This window comes from Taeniopygia guttata, chromosome 15, assembly GCF_048771995.1.
Source record: "Taeniopygia guttata chromosome 15, bTaeGut7.mat, whole genome shotgun sequence".
NCBI classification, from domain to species: Eukaryota; Metazoa; Chordata; class Aves; order Passeriformes; family Estrildidae; genus Taeniopygia; species Taeniopygia guttata.
The window spans coordinates 6,023,628-6,044,993 of record NC_133040.1 but is presented as its reverse complement, the minus strand read 5'-3'; the positions used below and the strand labels follow the sequence as shown (position 1 = coordinate 6,044,993).

At 40.3% G+C, this 21,366-nt stretch overlaps 1 protein-coding gene and 1 long non-coding RNA gene across 2 annotated transcripts in view; one reads left to right on the top strand and one right to left on the bottom strand.

Moving 5' to 3' along the window:
- The first annotated feature begins 9,692 nt into the window (after positions 1-9,692).
- Positions 9,693-15,038, top strand: LOC140685141 (uncharacterized). The gene is made up of 2 exons (XR_012058393.1): positions 9,693-14,574; positions 14,615-15,038. It is a non-coding gene; the product is annotated as an uncharacterized lncRNA (long non-coding RNA).
- MAPK1 (mitogen-activated protein kinase 1) overlaps positions 14,776-21,366 on the bottom strand; it is a 33,492-nt gene continuing 26,901 nt past the window's right edge. Inside the window, exons 8-9 of the mRNA XM_030285619.4 lie at positions 21,126-21,253; positions 14,776-18,892 (exon numbers count right to left, since the gene is read on the bottom strand). Coding sequence (XP_030141479.1) covers positions 21,137-21,253 — 117 coding nt within the window. The 3' untranslated portion in view covers positions 14,776-18,892; positions 21,126-21,136. The remainder of the gene's footprint in view (positions 18,893-21,125; positions 21,254-21,366) is intronic.

Genomic DNA, 21,366 nt, shown 5'->3' with positions numbered 1-21,366 from the left:
ATCAGCTGTCCTGAAACACTTTGATGTCTCAAGCTTTCATCAAGTGGAGAATAGGAAAAGGATTTGTTTGGGGGCTATGAATCAAACAAATCTGTATCATGATTTTTATGTGATGTAGACATCTGCTCATATACATATAAATGGATGTGATATGGAAAAAAGTCAGAATCACCCAGAGCTCCAGATACCTAATTTAGGAGAATGTATGTTTCCTCTGTCAGTGGGCTGAAATACACACCACTGGAGGGCAATTTGTCATCTGCAAAATCTGAATTGCTCTGTTAATGCCTATAATTACTATGGAAGATCTACTTTATCTCTTGTGTGACTTTTGAAATACCAAAACCAGATGTTAATTAAACTTTCCTAATATTCAGACTGACAGGTATACAAGTGTCCTACCTAGAGCAGAGAGGTTCATCAGGAAATTAGGCAGTACACATGCCCTTGAAGCATCAGCATGCTTTAGTTGCTAGGTTAAATTTTATTATCTTTTCCCCCTGAATTCGTTTTTTAAAATCACTTAGTATCAGCTTTCAGTAGAATATCTACATGATAACAGTAAGTTTAGTTTTGTTTTATACTTCTTTTAGTCTTTAAACAAAAATATAAGGCCCACAAAAGAATCATCATGCTATAAGCACAGTAATGAAAATGGTGATCGTGAGAACAAGTGACATCTGTATTTATTGTTGAAATGTGTTTTTTGTACTAACCAAGCTGTGGAGAGATGTCCTCAAAAGCAGAGGCAGCTTCAGGGACTGTGGCCAGGCTGTGTAAGTGGGGAAACCTGGTTGTGTTACCATTTCCTTACGGCTTTGGTTGTTTGCTTTGTGAAAGTCTGTCAAGAGACTCAAGAGCAAAACAGACAATTGCAGTGTGGAAATACCTGTGTGTATCTCTAAAACTTACAACAGTGTTTTTCTAATGAGATAATTTGTAATTATTTCATTTGTGTTTGTATCTGGCACAACCAATTACAACCTCTGGAACAGCAGGATTCACAGGTCCTGTCTGTTAGCTCTGTAACTTCCCCCTTCTCTCTGAAAAAGAAGCAGTAGTTCTTTGAAGCTATCTCAAGCTCCTTTGCAAGGGGTGATGTCTAGATCATCTCCAGAGACTGAACAGACAGAACTGTTTTAGCCCCTCCCTGACAGTGGCTGTGTGATTCTGAGTGCAGAGAGGACTGGAGGCTGTGCCTCCAGCATGAAACATTGGGATTGTAGACAAGGAGCAGACTGCACTTTACCAGGAGGCTGGAAACATCATCATCAGTCTTCCAGCTGTTCACTCCTGGTAAGTAAATTACACAGTACAGTGGAATATTTAGCATGCAAACAGGAGTGGCAACACAGTAAACCAGCACAACAACACATAGAAACTAATTGCACTTGATGAATAGTATAGCATTTAAATCACAAAATCAGATGCTAGTAGGGATTTTCTGTACTTAGCAGAAGAGAAAGCAGAAGATACATTTTTCTGAGGGAAAAGGAAAGGTAGTAGAACAAAGAGAACTACATAAGCGTTTCAATGTATACATACATGTTAAAAACTCCATCCTAATGTAGGATTATCATATATTTCATGCAGCTATCAACTCCCTGGCTGACTCTTGGCCAGCTGTTGCTTATCTGGGAAGTTTAATTTGTGTTTTGTGTGCCATAGAAAAGCAGAGATTAAATTTCTGTTGATATGTGTTTTGTAGAAACACATTCTGCATATGCTTGCCTATATATGCAAAACAGTTGGCTAGAGGCAGGGATTCAAGCTTTTTCTGTATTGGGATTGTTCAGTTTCCTTTTTTTTTTTTTCTTTTTTTTTTCCTTTATTCTAAGAGATGTATTTCTTATCTTAAAATCCAGACTTATATTTCCATCTTCATTTTCTATCCTGCCCAGATTAGGGCATCCAGCACAAGCATATTCTATCATTTCACAGATAAATAGAGCCAGAGGATTATTGTAATCATGTGGTACAGCTCACCGTGGGACAGAAGCCATGTGACTGGTGATATTAAATTGTCATTTAAACCAGAACATCGCTTAGGGAAACATGCCTTAGAACATCCTGTCTACACAAACTGTTAATTCCTTGTTCCAGTCATTAATTACTCTCATAATTTCTCCCATTAATGTATTTAATTTTACCTTTCAGCTGTTGTTTCCTCTGTCTCTGTAAGATGGAGGAGACCGTAGGACTCACTACAGACACGAGAGCATCCTTTTAAGTAACAGCATTTGATAAAACACATTTTTCAATTTCTAAGTTGTTTCTATATCTCTTCTCAGATCCATTCCAAGGTATCAAATGATTTCTTGAGCTGTGGATTCCTGCAGTGGATTCAAGCATGGGACTGTCCTTCTCCTGTTCAGCCAGTCAGATGATTGTATCTATCTGTGCAATTAATTGCCAGTTCAACTGATTCTTTATTGGGATCCCCAAAGACATTTCAGAATTGCTGTTCCCACTTCAAAAACAGGAATATCTTATTATAGGGGCAAGCAAACCCAAAGTTAGTTAATAGATGGTAAAAATACTTTCAACTTGTTAGTGTTTTCTCATGAATCAGGCTAGACACACTATACCAATTAAAAGCTTGGCCACATTCAGAATGCATCTGCTATCAGGAATGACCAGCAGGTTACCTAGGGTTTTTCACAGAAGGCGAATTTAATTTCGTTTCAGAGGTGAATTACAGATTTCCATAGCAAAGCAATACTCTAGGAAAAATTAAATTGGAACCAGTTTTGATTAGGATTGACTTCCTGTGGTAGCCAGCCTATTGTACACAGGGCAAAATGCAACAGGGCATCAAATTATTCTCTGGAATTATATGAAGACAGATACTAAAGAGCTGATTCTTTTTGCAATATTGAGATGAATTTACAAAGTAAAGAGTAATGTTGGCCATGGAAATTTTCTGAGAAGGACACAAATAAAAGCTTTTATTGTAATTAATATGAGTCTAGCATAACTTTGAAACTGAAGGAGACTGAAAAGAAGAACAGTAATAACAAGAAAAAACAGATGTTCTGTGACTATCAGAGCACAGGTTTATACACTGTAACCTGACACTTGACACATATCTTTTTAGTAACTTATCTAAAAAGTGTCTACAAAGATTGCTGGAAGGAGAACATACAAAGCAACCCCTGTCTTCCTGCTCTTCACACTGGGATTTTTAAATTCACTGTGGCAACTGCTAGAGCTGCCTCTGCTGATTTATTACTTGTATTGATACACCTGATTCTGTAAGATTAACTCAAAGGCCTTATTTGCCACCCTGTAATTTCCCCCTCTTCTTAATCTTTCCTTCCTTTTTTCCCTTATGTCATTTAATTCTGTAAACCCCTGGAGAATGCAGGGGTTTATAGGAAAGACTAGTTTTATTTAGACTCAAGAAAAAGCATCACTGATTTTTATGTTTGGTAACCAACTTACCTGTACATTTCATTTGTAGGTTGGAACAGGCTATATGTGATTTCTGTACCCTAAATACTAGATATTTCTGATTTTTTTTTTCTCCAATGGATTTTTATTTTCTCCAAGGCTATCTCAGTAACTGAGAAGTGAACAGTCCTATTAAAACTGCTGAAGGATTTAGAGAAAAAGTAGCCTAACACTTTGTCCCACTGGGAAGGTGTGCCTGGTACTGTACTGGCTCCATCTTGTGGCTGAATCTTTATAACTAGCTGACCCTTCTTGCCATCATTCTTATATAAATATTGATAAATAAGTGTGTGAGCTTCCTTTATAACTTCTAGGACAAATGGCTCAAATTTTTCTGGTAATAGAGAAATAGGGAGGCAGGTTGAAGACAAGATTGGCCCAAGCCAGCATTGCCCAGTTCCCTGTGTAGCAATGTCAATCACAGTGTTTGGTTACATTCTCCTGCTTACTGTCAGAGGAGCCTCAGCTAGGCAGAGGGACAACAAGCAAATGCCAGCACTTTTTTATTCCAACCTGCACTAATGTTGCTGTTCATTATTAACTTGCTGTGGCCAGTAAAGCAATTCACCATTTACCTTCAAGAGTGGCCTAGAGTTTCTACCAAAACATAAACACAGATCAGTGTAGTTTATTTTGGCAGCATTCTTTTTTTCTAAAACAAATATTTTTTCAAGTGGTTGTCATTAAACAAAATGCTAGCATTTGAACGGAAGGAAACAGCAGATACCTTTCAATTAACCTTTTCCTGCTATCCCTGAACTGTGTTCAGTAATTGCCTCAATTTGACTGCTCAACCATGAACTGAGCATAGGAAAGGACAAAACACACAGCAGGAATTACAGAAGGCTGCCAACACCCCAGCTCACTGACCACATGGCTCAGCTAGTGCCTGCTTCATTTCCCAGTAATATAAGTAAGTTCATGTTTTGGTGTATAGCACAAATAGGTGTTTTCTTCAGACTGCAGAAAAGTAAATAAACTTTTAGCACCTTCAGTGTTGGCAGCAGGAAGGCAGTGAGCTGCCAGGACATGCTCGATGTTCTGTTCTGTTCTGTTGTGTATCAGCTTGTGTGTTACAGGATAGAGCTTCTAACAGGCACGGTAGAAATGGCACTCATCTCTAAAGATATTGCCACAGTTGCAAGATTGCAAATATCAAGAGAATACAAATTATGATTGCAGAAACTGGTAGAGGGTTGGTTACTGGGTATGAGGTATCAGGTATAAGACTGGCTGCACCCTTATCGTGGCAGTGTTAATATGAAAGACATGTCCCCTGATCCATATGACATGAAAACAAAGAAAATGCCTGTTTCCAAGGAGTCACAAGCCACAGCAGAATATGCATGGCAAGAAAAGTCCCTCTTGCTATGTCATACAGAGCATCCATGATATCCAGGCTTGAGTGACAAAGCAGCTTTACCTTGTGATGTACCTGCCAATCTGAAAAACATTCTATATCTAAAGTTCCATTTTGTATCCCCTGCAGACATGCTCAGAAATCTAAAAATAAGTACAGATTTGCAAGACTGCCACAGTGAGTTAATAGTGTCAAAGTCTCACTCTCTCTGCTGCACATCATACCCGTTGCATACAGCAAATCCACTCAGAGCTTCACTACAGTTTCATATTAAGGTTTCCTTGCTAGATTTTGTATCAAGAAAAAATCTTTGCTTTAAGTTTGTCCCTTAGTCAGGATGCACTCTGCACACAGTGCATACCTACTGTGCTGTGCCATAGAGCTGCTGAATGCTCTCTCTGTTCTGCCCTGGTACTGACACGTCTGGCAGAATGTTTGCTGAGGGACTGCTGCAGCTTGTGGCCCAGGGCAGCAGTGCAGGAGAGGAATGGGGTGGCCAGGCTGATACAACCACAGCATGATCAGTGCTTGAAATGGCTGGAACAAGGGTGGGAGGGAGCCATAAAAGACTCTCTTACATCTGCTCGAGACAGCAGCATCCAGCACTACACATAAAATGTCTGTCATAGAATGTAATAACAATTACTTAAAATAAAGGCAGGGGTAATGCTACTGCTTCATGTTCTGCAGTGTGCCAGGCTAGAAGGTTGTTGTCTGGTAACAGAGGGGTGAAATGCAAATACTGCAACGCCACCTCAGCTGGTATCTAAGCTCTAGAGAGGCCAGCACTCAGGTGGATCTTACCCACACCAGCTGGGGGTTACAGTCTTAAACATCCTTCTCTGCATCCATATATTCCAGAAAAGTAGTGCCTATGTTAGTATCCCACGCAAAGAAACTGTCACAGGTGCCTTTGTCCAGTGCTTTTCTGAAACCCATTTTGCATCCTAGGTTTGTTTTTTTGCGTTCCCCAGTGTCCTTGAGAAGACCCGTTCTGCCAGAAATAGCCACATTTCAGTGCCTTTCTGGGGTATCTCAAACTTTTAGGTTCTAAAAAAAAGTCACCTGAGACCTCTGGATGGCTCAGGGGGCACAGGACACAACCAAACCAGCTGCTCTGGCAGGAGCACACAAGCACAAGTCAACATAACTCACATTTGATCAGGAAACTGATACTTGCTCTTGTGTGAGCTGAAGAATTACAGAGCAGAGCAGACAGCATCATCTGTGTGAGCAGGGTGCAAAGCAGGGCATGGAGGCTGACAGAAAAGCTATTGGAACCAGCAAAATCCCCTGAGCATCAGTACAGAAATTTCCTGTAAGACACTTTGCTGCTGCTACAAACAAGATTCTTCAACCCTTTGGATATTGTTACAAGAGAGAAATGTGTCATCTTAGCTGGGGGTATAAAACACACCCGCAGGCTGGGGAAGTTAGTTTTTCATGTTACAAGCTGTAACACTGTTCTCTCAGTCCTCTATCTTGAATTGCTCTTTTGATACTTCTGCCAGTATGTATGGAATGGGTGGATGGGAACAGAGATGAGAAGAACATATTGTACAAAGTTTGACAATCATAACTAGCATAATTATAATCATTAATATTCATATTAAGTTCCGAATGCCTCACCTTGCTTCTGTGCTTCATTCCCTAGCACGGTGGTGTGCTTTTTTTGTAGGTGGTTGGAATTGCTTGGACCCACACCAGAAATGGGGAAAAAAATGGAATAATGATCAAATCAGACCCAAGCAAAAAAATTGTCTTTAAGTCCTCATTTCTACTGCCTTGACCAGTCATACTGTACACCCACTGTGATACTCAGACTGCTTTAAAATAATACAACTAAACAACCAAACCCAAAACAAAAAGAACCCCCAAACCTACCACATCAAAATAGAAATTATTCATTTACAGTTTCAGAGATATGTTTGTGTTGTGCCCTGTCACTAGGTTAGCCTTTGACAAACACTGGAGCTCTAAATCTAGAAGACTTATATGATATTTTCCTAGACAGTCTGGGTGTTATTATAAATTCCGCTGTTGACTGCCGTCACAGGGTTTTTATTCGCATAACGCAGTTGATGGCAGCTGTCCCCCAGCAGATGGCACGAGAAGAGCCGGGACCATCCCGACAGCTCTGCAGGACCGGGCTGGGCGGGAGCGCTTTGCAGCAGGAGCTCCGAGCTACGGTTACGCTTTCTCACTGCCTTCAGAGCTTTTATCTGGATTTTGACGGAGGCAAAGGTTCTACTACGAGGCTGAATAAAAAGTGTCATTACATAATTTCTAGGGTTGGTTTTGTCTCTCTTATTTTTGCTTTCTGGAGATTAGATCAGCATTGCTAAAACATTTGACCCACAGACAAAATGAATAGCAAACATTACACAAAATTTGGTTTTATTTGTAGAAAGTATGTGTAAAATCCAATATCTGAAACGTGCAAAGTGGTACGAGATTGAAAGCTGAGCCCGGGAGCAGGAACAGCACAAACTGTGGTGGTGCCAGGAAGAGCAGCCTGTGCAGCAGGGAGGGGCTCAGCCTCTGCGTGTCTGCAGCAGCTGTAGCTCTGTAAAAACGGGGATCATCCTTCACTGCCCATGTCTTCCAGTCAAAACAGAAAAAAGGATGTGAGGGGTAACCCCCTTTATACCCTACACCAACGAGACTGAAGTAGGGGTGAAAGTGATTAAAGGATAAATTCCATGCCTAAATCTGTCTTGTTCACTGTATTTCTTAAAAATGGCAACATGTAGCTGTATAAGTATGACCTCATATGTAAGTTTATATATATATATATGAACTTATGTAAATATGAACGAAAGATCTACTTCTCCCCTCCCTCGAATAGACCCTCTTCAGCCCCATGCACCTCAGAGGTGTCCCGGTCACCACATCTGCACTGGGCATTGGGCCAGGTGACCTTCAGAGGTTCCTTCCAACAGGATTTTTCTATGGTTGCCTTCAGGAGCTTGGCTGCATTTGACAACAGCTACATCTAATGGCACTGGATTACAGAAAGTTTTTGAGATGGGCTGCCTGTTATCCAGGAAAGCCAGGCATTCATCTGATCTCAGCACAGCCTTTAAAGTGTAAGAGGACTAAAGAGAAGAGTAAAACAAGAAAATAAATTATTGCACAAGACAACAAATAGAAATAAAATAATTGCAAGAAGATACCAGGCAGGACACCTCTGGTGGAGTCCATTACTTCTTGAGGGAGACTGGGGACTGGGTGAATCCAGTTTTGGGGCTGGTTTAAGAAAACCAACATGGCATTGGAAAACCCACCCAATATTGTATTGAATTGAATTGTATTGTAGCAGCTGCTGATTAGCAAGCCCTGGAAGGTAACAGCCCGTGGTGCAGTCTCCAGCAGGGTATAGGAATTGTGCTTATAGGAAGAGCTGTTTCCCTCAAGCTTTTCAGCAATTAGTTAGCTCTTCACTGCCTGAGTAGGTGCAAAGGGTTTACAGATGTGTTTATTATTCCTAAACAGGCCATACAAAGAGTTTTTAATTTTTACTAATTTACCTGAAGATTATTTTATTCCAGGGCATGAAAGGCTTTGTGCCCCCTGCTCCAAAATCTAGCACAGTTAGCAAGCAGGAGCAAGACAGATCACTGAAAGGCAATCACATTTCTTTTCACAGTGAAAATTACCAAATATTCAAATGATTCATACATTCAAGTAAACCCAAAATATACACATGGAAAATTTCAGTAATTGAACACAAACATGTCATCATGAATCCATTCTCAGTTCAAGTGAATGCCAAGACAATTCCTGAATATCCTGAAATGAGTACCTTAAGAGCTGAAATAGACTCATCTGCTTAATTAATTGCTACCTTTGTTGGATGAGGAGTGTGGCAATTTGCAGATAGCAATATTTATACAAGTAATGCCATGGGTTTCATTGTTGCTGCCCACCTCTCTACCCACCAAACCACCTGGATTATAATCACCACCTTCAGACAACCCCTGTTGCACACACTAATTTAATTCATTCAAGCACATTGATCTGGAGATATTTTTGCTTCCTAGTCCCTTTTTTCCCCCCAAGATTTAATTCAATAGCTATTACAGACACGGCATTTTATTCCGAGAGGGACTGTATTTCTATTTATTCTTCAAGGTAAGTGTTTTGTTTAATATGCTTGTTGTAAATAAACTCTATTACCCCTTGTGGTAAAAGGCCACAAGTTCCTGCTTTGAGAAACTGTTAAGTGAAATTGTTTCCAGATAAATGTTTCCATGTGGTATTTGCCTCTTAATTCACTTAAATACCTTTGAAAGACTCAGGCTCCCAAAGATCGTATGTAGCAGTTGCAGGGAAGAAGGTTTCAAGGGAAGAAAACAGTGAATTACAGAAGCAGTTAAAAGTTGGGAAGCAGAAATATTGTCATCTCCAAAAAGTGAATTTTTCCCTGCATACATGAAAAACAGCTGACTGGAGCCTCAGGTAGCTGGGAATTACAAACTGCTTCTCTCTTCAGCACTGTAGAAAATCCAGCCATTTGAATATTTCCTGAAAGTATTCCATATTCATGAAAGCCCTTAAATTTTATCTGCTGCTGCACTGCCCGATGATATGCCTCCCACAGCACACGGACACGAGCATTCATCAGGGCACATTGTTCTGAAGGGCTTCACCCTGGCCGCTCATTGCAGCTCCTCGGGACCGATTTCCAGGAGATGGAGCAGTGCTCCTGAGCTCACCTCCCAGCTCCTGGCATTCCTGCTGCCCTCTGCTCCAGCTCCTGGCATTCCTGCTGCCCTCTGCTCCAGCTCCTGGCATTCCTGCTGCCCTCTGCTCCAGCTCCTGGCATTCCTGCTGCCCTCTGCTCTGGCCCAGCCACGCAGCCTCTGCTGCTCCCCTCGACACCGCAGAGCGCAGCAGAGCAGTGCAGTGGGTTTGCAACTGCAGCACAGCACTTCGAGTTCTCCACACAGCTCAGACTCTGCCACTCTTCTGCCCCTCTCTCCTTGGATAGGAAACACACCAACAGGCTCCAAGGACACAACGCCCCAGCAACAGCTTCTTCAGCCTCCCACTGTAAATAATCCTGTGTTCTGTACTTGCTATACAAATGGTTAGAGGTATTTACATAAAACAGTATTACTGCTCCACTGACAATCAGTCTGACAGAAGGGTTGGTTTGCTGTCAGCTGGCAAATACTGTGGCAACGTTCCTGCCTAGGAATAATTGCTGTCAATTCTAGAGTTGCCTGGAACTTGTTAATATGACCAGATTGCTGTGGAGGCTGGTCAGCAAAAGGTTCCTCATAGGAAGCACAGGCACAGCCTTTATAATCCCCAAGTGATCCTCCAGGGAAGTGCAGTGAGGATTGACAGCTAAGGCAGTGTCACACGTGTACAGAGCAGCACCACAAATAACTTGACTGTGCGTTTACAGTAATTTTATTTACAAGTTACCACGACACCTGTAGTACTACAGTTTTTATAACACCATTAGCAGTAAAGTAAATCACATCTAAGAAGAGTAGGAGGCAGCAGAGAAAAATGTGCACAGAGAATGCAGAAAGGCTATTTAGCTATAACTTAAAGTAGGTATTTTTCTACAGACTTAGACAGTGAGAAGGAATATGTTGAGAAAAACAAGCTCTTCAGCCCTCTTATTTCTACAACATGAAATTTTTGTACAGTGACAATTTAGTACAACGAGTACTACACTAGCAGTCAAATGCAAGTGATAGGGAGAAACTGTTTTATTATCTTGCCCTTTTGAGCACCCAGAAATGAAGCTTCCCTTTGAACGGAGTTATCCAGGGTTTACTTGCAGAGCCAGAAGTGCAGAATTGCTACTGGGGGGTAGGAGGGAACAGTACTTATGACTAGAGAGTTCCCAAGCATTGCATATTGCCTGTGAAGTCTTATCTGGTCTTATTTAGTTGGTGAGCAAAGCCAGTTGCAGCATTCCACAAGTCTTTTTACAGTGCCATGCTCTAAAGCTGAGTACAGTTTAGCAGAATCCCAAAATCAAGCAGAGAAAAAAAGCCCTTCTGCTCTCTTATCACCATTGGCTCTAATGATGCTGGTGTTGAGCCTGGGCCTTTCTCAAGAGGAACAATGTGGAGGAGCAAATCTGGAGAAACACTCCAGACTTAGATGTATTCTGATGACAAGACGCAGAAGAAAATAAGCTTAATGCAGCATCAGGTGCAACCCTTTTCTGCTTCAAAGTACAGCAACAGCTTCCAGAAAGCAAACAAGTGTTATCCAGGACCTGGTTTTGCCCTAGACGTCTTTAATAGCCTGGAGCGACTGTCAGTGCACACAATCCATACTAGTGGCTGCAAAGACAATGAAAATACAAGCTGCACAGTAATAATTATTTCCACTACTAACTACACACAGGATATATTGCTTTTGGTACACAAGAAGAAAACCAATGATTAAGTTGAGCACATGAATTATGCAGACCTTTGCCATGCTGGAACAACAGCATATTTTACTTACAGAAATGTCACCAAGTCAGCTGTAAAAACAGCTTAACACAGTTCCTTCAAAATACCAAGCATATCCTCAAATCCAAATTTATATTACATTTAGCTACAACAGAATGATTAAGAAATGGTTTTGTTTTCAATCCCCACTTTTGTCTGGAGTGCTGTGCTTACACTGCATGAAGGCAAACAGAATCAAAACACGGAGCTACAGTGACAGCCACAACACCCACTGAAACATTTCTGAGTGGGCAAACTGGCCTGCAAGTTTGTGTCCCCTCCACACCTGTGCAAACCTACTCAGAAAGCCTGAAAAGGTATATATACAAAAACTAACAAAAAGTTTTTTAAAACACAGAATGCATTAAAAAGTCTAAAGTTTGAACTCTTGAGTCTGTGGTGCCTCAACTATAAGTTAGAATATCTGTGAGTTTTAATACTTGCAGGAACAAAGAAAGGAGTTTTAGTCCAAATTTCCTTTTCAGTACTAGCTATCAAAATTAAAGGTGACCTAGGAGAAAGGCCTGACTAAAAAACCTTCCAGCTCTCTTGCAGTATCATCAGTTCAGTGAGTCTCAAGCCAAAATTCTGAATATTCAGCATTTTTGCATTCGTAATTTTAAGGCAGAAAAAGATGTTCACAGCAAGCCATTTAGTCTGGGATGTTACAAAAAAAATCACAAACAAACCAACAAAAACAACAAATAAAACAACCTTCCTAAAAGGTGCATCTCAAGTATTTTAGTAAAAGCAAATTTTAAAAAGTTCGATGGCATTCTCTTACAGTTTTGGGTTTGTTGTTTTTTGGTTTTTTTTGCTAAAAAAGGCTGAATTTTCAGACATAGATCACACATCACAGCTAGAGAGATTAACATCTTCCATTATTTGTAAGTTGTGTGTTCAAGGTCAGAATTAAACTTGCACGGTGGAACAGGGGATCCCTGCAGTGCCTCACCCTGGCTGCTGCCATGGCAGGGCTGGCCCGGAACTGCAGCTGCCCTGCCCTCTCTGTTTTCTCCCGAGCCAGGGCTCCAGGTCAGCTGCCTGCAGCCAGGCCCAGCTCTGTGAAACACAGCTCTGTCCTCGGCTCAGCTGGACAGAGGCAAAAAATGAAAGAAGCAAATAAAAGCGGAGCTGTGAGACTGCAGGACTCTGCAGCGTGCAAGGTAAGGAAAAGTAGGAACAAAGGAGTGAAGTCATCACCCAGAGCAGACAAGGGACTGTGGAGAAAGATCCCAACATGGAAAGTGCAAACCCCTGAGGAAGAGCAGTGTTGCTGGAACAGGAACTCAGATCAAAGGTCGGCCCAGTGCAAGCAGCAAGGCATGGAGACAGCAGCAGTGCAGCAGGCAGCAGCTGAGTGCACACAAACTCACAGACTGGGAAGAGACACTCAAGTATTTTAATTACTGTCTTTTTCGGTGAGAAAACACTGCAAACCCAAGACCCTGGCAAGGCATTTCTTGCTCTTTTCAGGGAAATCAGCAATGGAAGACTTCAAGTCTCCTCTCTTCAGCCTTCACATAGGAACACAAGCTACCTCTGTACTAAGCTAAAAGGATCACACATTTCTCTACCACGCTAATTAATCAGCTGTAAAGAGAAGGAACTTCAGGAAAAATGGGCTGTGTGTGCATGTTGAGAGGAAAACTTTAGGCAGCTTTAGAGAACTTGCAGGAAGTTTTCAGCATTCACAAGGTACATCAGTTTAACAGGATCAATAATCTGCTGTTTATCATCAGAATGCTCACAAATCCTAGAGAATAAAGATTTTTTTGGTAACAAGTGGAACCTGTTTACTCAGTTTAAACACAGAGAAAAGTAAATTGCCAATAGCAAGATGTGCTGAAAAACAGGCAGAGTTCTAGAAAACACTTGAAGGAAAGTTGTCAGTGTCAATTTATAAATTACAGGGGAAAAGACAGAGGGGTTACAGAACAGTTCTCACATCCAGTCCCAAGATCAGGCTTCACACAAACAGCACGTGAGCAGGGCTGCCTTTCTGATGGGGATGTGAACACCTCTGACATCAGGGTGGTGTTCAGCAGCCACACTGAAGCTGCCTTTGCAAGAAGAGTTAAGGCTCTAGAACTCCTTCTGAAGCTACCTGGACTTGTGTGGTGAGAAGACACATAAGCAAGGTAACCAACAGACCCGGCATATGTTCATGCAGTGATGTTTGTGAGTCTACATGCCTCAAATGTTTTTTTTATTTTTTCAGCTTTTCAGTGTTACATATATGCAATTTAGAAAGAATAGCTGGAGATGAAACATGCACAACACAGAATTATCTTTGGTCTGCAAAGTCCTAGGTCAGAGTTCTACACAGTTTGATGCCATCAGACCTACATTAATCTCTTCCAAAAAACACAGCTTGTCCTCAAAAGCAGCTCCTTGCCAGCCTTCCTGAGCATTTGAGTGCAGCATCTCCCCAGCACCTGGGGGTGCTCAGGGGAACCACCACCCCGACCCACGTGCCCAACGGCTCAGGAGTGCCCACTACACCTGAAGCGTACAGATGGAGAGCTTACAGCCACTTCTGGTGAAACACAGGAAATTTGTGTGGTATTTCAAACCAATCCCACTGAAACAAGGATCACAGCAATGTTAAGTCAATCAGTTATTTGTCAAAACCTTCCTGGAGCCAAGCAGCTGTGCAGTTGCACCTTGAAGTCCCTTCCTGAAGTGCATGCTACGGTGAACACATCTTCTGCCAGGGGAACAGCCACAGCCAACAAAAATGTTAAGAACACACAGAAACGTGGTGAAAATTAAATCCTGTATTATTCTTGGGGGAAAAAAAACTGCACTCTGCAGTGAAAGCCAAGGAGGGGAAGGAGAGATGAATTTTTAGAAGCCAATCTCAGAGCTGTTACACACCTGCCAGTCATGGCTAAGTTTTCTTTAGTTTCAGGTAATTTTCTGCCTTTTCATATTAATTAGAGTTTTTAGCTGCCATTATCCAGCTACACCTTTTAAGAGTTTAACTGTTTGAAGAAGAACTAAAAGTCCATGACAGTGATATGAACTTACCTGCACTGCTCCCAGAAATCCTATATTTCAAATCTCTGGTCAGAGAACCACCTTTTTCTACTGAAATGAAAACATTTGGTTTCTAAGGATTACATATGTAAAAATTTTCAAGATTTCATGGGAACAGTGCAATATGAATACCCATATAAAGTGTCAAAAAAGCCCATGAACCATCAGGTAACACTGAAATTAGTTTGCATCACTCATTGGGTCAAGATTTCATAATTGTCTCACACCAAAGCTCATCTGTGGTTTTTTTTGGTTTTTTTTTGTTTTTTGTTTTTTTTTTTGGCTTCCCTAGTTTAATTCCAAGTTGGTACAGTTCCACAGGGGGACACACACCTTGAGCAGTTACAGCTCTTGCCTGCAGGCTGCTCCCCGTGCACTTTCAAGGGGCAGTTTTGGATCAGCCAATGGACCAGCTCAGACCAGTCATTCTAGATATGCACGGAACTATGCTGGTTTGGTAATACAGGGACACAATTTAATGATTTTCTTTGCATTTGTTTTTACAAGATTCAGATGCCAAAACAAAACAGAACATTAAGTTACCTGATTTAAAAAAGAAAATCACAAACGTTTACAACATCAAAAGAATAAGACGAAATATAAACCTTTGCTACTTACAATTGATCTATACAGATTAACCAAATCACAAATCTGTCACAATATAAATGTTTAATTGTTACAATGAATAGGAACATACAGAAAATGATTTATTTATTTTTTATAAAATCTTCCTTTGCTTTTTTATTTTAAACTTACCATTAACTAAATTAGCTATGCAGGACTTGTGGGGTACATGACTAAGAAGGCACCAACAGTACAAAGCAAAGACAAAGCCGTTTGAGTATTTTAAGAGTGCTCTACACTGATACAACACGAGAAAAGGCAACAATAGTAAGTAAACCAGCTGCAACCTTTAGAAATTTGTTCTAGATTTACACATGTAGTCCAACTTTTACATTTCTGCCGATGTATCACTTGGTTTGATCACAGCACATGCTACAAAAACCACTGTAAGCTTCACTTTACTAATGTGCACTTTTCACTAATTTAGTGTCTTGATTTCAATTGTTAACGAAACCATTTTGAACCACAAATGTATTTAAAACTTAGTAAAAGGATTGTTTGGACTTTTTTGTTTAAACCACTGCATTTACAAAAATATTTCCCCTAAAATCTGGGATTGCTTGAAGACATTGCTGTACAAATATAAAAGTACTATGCAAGGGACCAAATTCATAAGTATATGGTGTGTATGTATAGACCTATATTTATACCATATCACTGTGCTGTAACAACACAATAAATTTATCAATAACCAAGGACTATATAAACTACACTAACATAAGCAATATATATTAATAAAGTTTAAATCTATAGTACAGTTGCTCAGCAAACAACTTTGACATGGTATAAATATATCGTAGCATATTACAGTGGGCAGCAACAACAGGTTTTTCTTTCTCTCATTCTGCAAGGAAAGCCCTGCTCAGCTCCTCAGGTTTTGTTTGGCCACTGCCGAGTTCTGTCCCCACTGCCACTCCGGAAGCTCCCGGCGCACGCGGCCCAGCTCTGGTGTCACAGCGGTGAGGGAGAGTCTGGCCACAGGCAGGACAGCAGAGTCAGAGGCTTGTTTGCCAAAGTATCCATGAGAATTTTGTGTTTGCATATTTTTCTTCAGCTGTAAGGTTGGAATGTTTTTGACAGTGAACTGTTTACATTCCTTATTCCCAAAGAATCTTTACCATGAAATATGCATGCTACTTCGATTAAGAGTTGCTGTTCTCCGCTCTAAAATATAAAAACTGCATAAAGAAAAGAACCCAATGTAAAATGATGAAATAACTGACCTAACACAGTGTTGTTAGAGGCACCTTCTTTAAACTATTTTTAAAATCTGACCAAAAAAAAGAATCGTGCTTCAGCATTTGACACATCAACAAATTCAACCCAACAATGTTTACTGAATTCAGTAAAGGATTGATGAATGTGGTTATGGATCCTGATGCATGCCAATTGGATTCAGCAAAAGTAGCTAAGGAAGAAAGCCCAAAAGCACCAGACATTAGGTAAAGCAAACCCTCGGCTTCTCATTCAGAGGGACAGGATGCAAGGGTAAGTCTACACCTCCCCAAACATCCCAAATTAAAGACAGCATTAAAAAAAAAAAAAAAAAAAAAAGAATTGGGAAAGAGAAGGGTGAAGTAAGCTGCCAAAGTTCTTTCTTAATAAATTAAAACTGAGGTGTTACAAACTAATTTCAGTAACAGTCATCTTTCCAACCATGCCAAAAATGATTCCTGTTGTAATGATGATCATGCAAGTAGCAGAGATTCTAGAACTATTTCAACTTTTCAAAACTGAGTGAGAAAAGCATTTTGGTAAAGATGTGTAGAAAGGTCAAGAGAAATTTCTACACTGGTATCAACAGTCAAGTGCATATTTCTTCTACAGAAATGTTTTTAGCATAGGTTCCATACCACAATTCCATGATCACTTGTGCAGTGTCCTGACAATGCTCTGAATTTGTTCCCCACATCAGAGATTTATGTACCAAAAGAACTTCCTAATAGAAAATGCCCTTTAATGATGAACCCTTGCTTATTAAAAATTAGTTTTGGCAGATTAACACTTAAACTATAGGAAAAAAATTGAAATGGAATCTTGTAAGCACCCTTATCTACTGGAGTCTAAGTTAATGGCTTTCTAGATTTCTCTGAAGAGCAGACTAAATGGTATGAGGAAGCCTGGAGTTATTAACCAGCCAGCATCCTTATGTACTACAGTAGCAGTTGAACATGATTTTCATTCAAAGACATTACCCAAGAGGAAACCAAAAACTAATTCTTAATGTTAATGTGAAGATATAAGATTTAAATTTATTTCCAGGAATTACAAGTGCATTTTGTTCATGTTAGCAAGCAGTCTTTATACAATCCATTCTTCACTGCTGCCAAAATAAAATGAGAAAAAGACAGCAGAAATATGAAAAGCTAAAAATAGAACTATTTTTCCTAAGTTATTTGTTGAATAGCATTTCAGTTGAACACAACTCAGAGGTAACAATAGATTATTTTTTCTTCTCAATCATAGGCATGTGGCACTTAGACAATCATCTTTGCACAGAAAGCTTTAACAGTCATGCGAGGGCACAGTAATTATTTTAAACAAGGCAAATTTCTCACCACAGAGAGCAGTGGGGAAAGAAAAGGAGGCACTGCACTGGAACATAACACCTAGTAAACTCCACATTATACAATTTCAGTAACAAATACTTGAAAAGATCATTAAAAGGTATACAATTTTAAATGTTATTTAGTGCTAGCTTTGTTTGGTTGTCCTAACTCAGCATTATCAGAAAAGTTTGATAGTACTTGACAACAGAACAGTACTTCATGTCACGAGCTCATGGAGGCTTGATTACAAATCACCATAGTGTAGGTTGCAAGAAATGAACTTGAGATGCTGACATGCTGTAGGAGCAAAAGTAAATCAAACTTTCTCATTTGAAGATGCAGTGTTCCTCTCTGCAAGAATCTGAACATCAGTAATTAGATTCAAATGTCAAAACTATCAATCCTCATTTGAAACATTTCATTGGTATGCAGGATATAGACTGAGTTAATTAACATCATATTCTGATTTCTTGCTTGCCACCAGATACGGCTGCCTTGCCCAGGAAAAGCACTGGCCATGGGGTCATGGTGCCATCGTGGTCTGTGTTAACCCTTCCAGCACTCAGGGAGCAAAGAGCAGCTGCAGCTGCCACCTTGCCTTTGCACAGGCCGTACAAACACTACTGCATGGTAGGAACTTTGGGAGTACTATGCCTCCAGCGTGGGTAAACTTTAAATGATCTCTTAGGAAAAGCAGGGAGAAAAAGGTACAAATTTCGTCAATACATGGAAAAATGTTATTAGATGAATTCAGTTAAGTTGGGCTCCTATGTGGCTCTTACACTGGATAGAATACCTGTATGTACAGCACAGGACACCCAAACAAGTGCATAAGCAAGATTAACATGAACACAACTTATGCTGCAATCCATAGCATAACGGTACACTCTGCCGGATGCTAACCAACCATTTCTATTTAAAAAGGACGTGCAAAAAAAATCTGGGATGTCACTGACTTAAAGTGCCCTGAATAGTAGCTTTTCTAAAAAAAAATGCCAGCGACTTCAGTAAAGTCAGAAAAACACAGTTCATGGTGTAAACGTCTTACAGGTTAATGAATTATCTTCTTGGATATTGATCCAGGAGTGAAAGGAACCACTGCATCTTTCAAACCAGAAAGCAAGCAGTTAAAACACGGCCAGCAGTAGGTGCACGTACAGTACAGTACTGCAACAGGTCAACAATGGGCATTACGCATAGGAGTGTCAATTACAATTCTTCAGGCTTAAAAGATTCATTGAAAGCATGAAAAGCCAAAACTACCAGGAACCGCCCTCCTGAATGGCTCAAAGGAGTTAGTGGATAAGCTGAGAGAGGCCACAAGACATGACCAACAATAAAGAACTGGGAAGAGGAACAGCAACATTTGAGCATGCCCAGTCCTTTAAGTCCTTGTCCTACAAGAGAGCAGAGACATATTTCAGTGAAGGAAGTTTAACATCACCTTTTAAAACAAGCCCTTTCCTATTTCTGTGCTCTGTGCACATTGGGTTTACCATCAGCCAGAGCCAGCTGGATCTACAGATGTTAAAAAAGAATTCAGAGACACTGGATCTCAGGGCATTCCATTTTAAACTATTAATTATTCAAAAGATTAGGAAGATTAAACGTAACTAATCAATGAAGTACATTATTTGTCTAAACCAAAAATCTGTTCTTTTCATATTGCTTCTCAATTCCAAAACCCACAGCTCAGGGGACACCGAATCTTGAGAAACAGCCCAGTGAGAAGAGCTGGCTGATCAAGCACAGGGGAGTGTGCAGGAGAATGGGAATGCACAGCAGGACACTGTCACTGTGCATTTGAAGCCAGCTCCTGGGACTGGCCCTCACTAGGATGTCAAGCAGCTATGTTTAACTGTTGTGCTATGGCATAGCTGGCAATCCTAACCACAAATGACTTGGACAAATTACCAGCATATCCTTATCAAGCTAAGTACAATATTTCAATTTCAGTATTGTGCTGGCCAAGTCAACTCTGTATAGTAGCATTTGGAGCATTTTTATCAAACCAGAAATTTCTGCTAGCAACGGATTACTGATATCTTTATCCCTAATCCTTTTATCCCTTAATCCCTCGTACAACCTAGGTGAGTATGGTCTGAGCAAAGAGGCAAGCAAGAGAGATCACAAACTATGATTTACCACATCAGTAACAACTCACTGTCCTTCCTTGAGACTACAGCCTATTAGGATCAGGCTTCACCTTGTTCCTAAAAATTTCTGTAACTTTCTTCCACCATGTGTACATCTACAGCTGTGCCCTCACACAGAAAACATGGGTGGGACATTAACACCAGTCAGTTACTGTGTCCCAGGTCTGCTCTATTAACAATGCCAACTAATAGAACCAGTGTGTGAACCTCAGATTTCCCTATCTTTTAATTATTACAACAGTTCCAGTATCACCTAGCAAGCTTAAATAAACAAAACGCAGTATTTGTAAAAATTGCACTTGTGAGCTTCTATACATCTAAATATTCAAGCCAGTGGCAACACATGTTACCCTACTAAAGTAAAAACTGTACTTTTAAAAGTTTCCCCCACATTCTTTTCTTTTTCTCTCCTATTAGTTCACCATTAAATAAAAATATGAGGGTATATGCAATACAGAAACTGAAATCAGATTTTTAGTGCAGAAAAAGTATTGTTTACAGCAAAGCCACAAAGCTCCTGCACATTGCCAGCAGAGCCGTGGATTTCTGGCAGCAAGGAAGTGCCCTGGCTGAAAACTTCACCTTCCTGCTGGAGCTGCCCACACAAAGCAGCGATTGCAGAATGCTGCTCTGAGGGAGGAAAGCACAGAGAGCACAAACCAGGAAACCCAGGGCAGACTGTTGCCTTTGGCTTGTCTCATAAAACGTTGATATTTTCCCCTATTAGTATCACAGAAGTTTCACAGGTACTCCAATCAAGTCAGTGTTTGATCAATTTGGTATGAAACTCCTGAGACCTTGCAAGCCTTGTCGTACAGGAAGACCAGTTAAGTTCATTGATTAAAAAAAAAAGTCAGTGAATATCAGTACATTTAATCTTAAATTAAACTTTCAGACCTTCAAAATGCTAGGAAGATTAATCACAATTAATTTTTGAATTTTTAAATACCTATTCTTATTTACTCACACTATTTGGGAGTTACCTAAAACTAAAGATAACTCCTACTGAAGTTTTGTGTGTGGGCTTTTTCTTTTAAAATAACTTACGAGCTTTGTCCTCTGTACATTACATTTAGAAGGAAGTTTTTTTAAAAGCATTTGAAGCCATATGACAAAATTATGTATGTGTAAAATATGAAGAAAATTGCCCCCTAAAATGTTTTTTAAAATAAAATTTGCATTTCAAAGCATTACCATTGCTTTTATTCTAAGCAGCATTATTGAAATGCAATGCTTAAATGTAACCTACAAGTATGGTTACATTAAACACCTCGGGCAGTTGCCTGGATTCCATGTGGACACTTCAATGCTGTGGGCAAACAGAAACTTCCCACAAAAACAGGACAGGACTGAGGTCAGGTCCTTGGAGAGGGAGTTACTGGGTACTGGAAAAGGCAAGTCCTACATTTCATCAGCAGCACCAAAGTCTGAAATGTCCCCCCTGCCCGAGTGTCCCCTGTTGCTGTGACTTTACCTATGCATGATTTAAGATCGGTATCCTGGCTGGAATCTTGCAGTTTCCTCAAAAATCAATTCTTTCAGCTTTTCCTTCGGCAAGTCATCCAACTCCATATCAAACTTGAAGGGTGCTTCAGCTACAGGCTTCATAACACAAAGAAATATGATTAATGTCATCGTGCTGTTGAATTTCATGCAGTCCTTTTATGGACGGGGGAAAAGTCTGAAAATGTTCTTCACAAAAATACCTAACACTG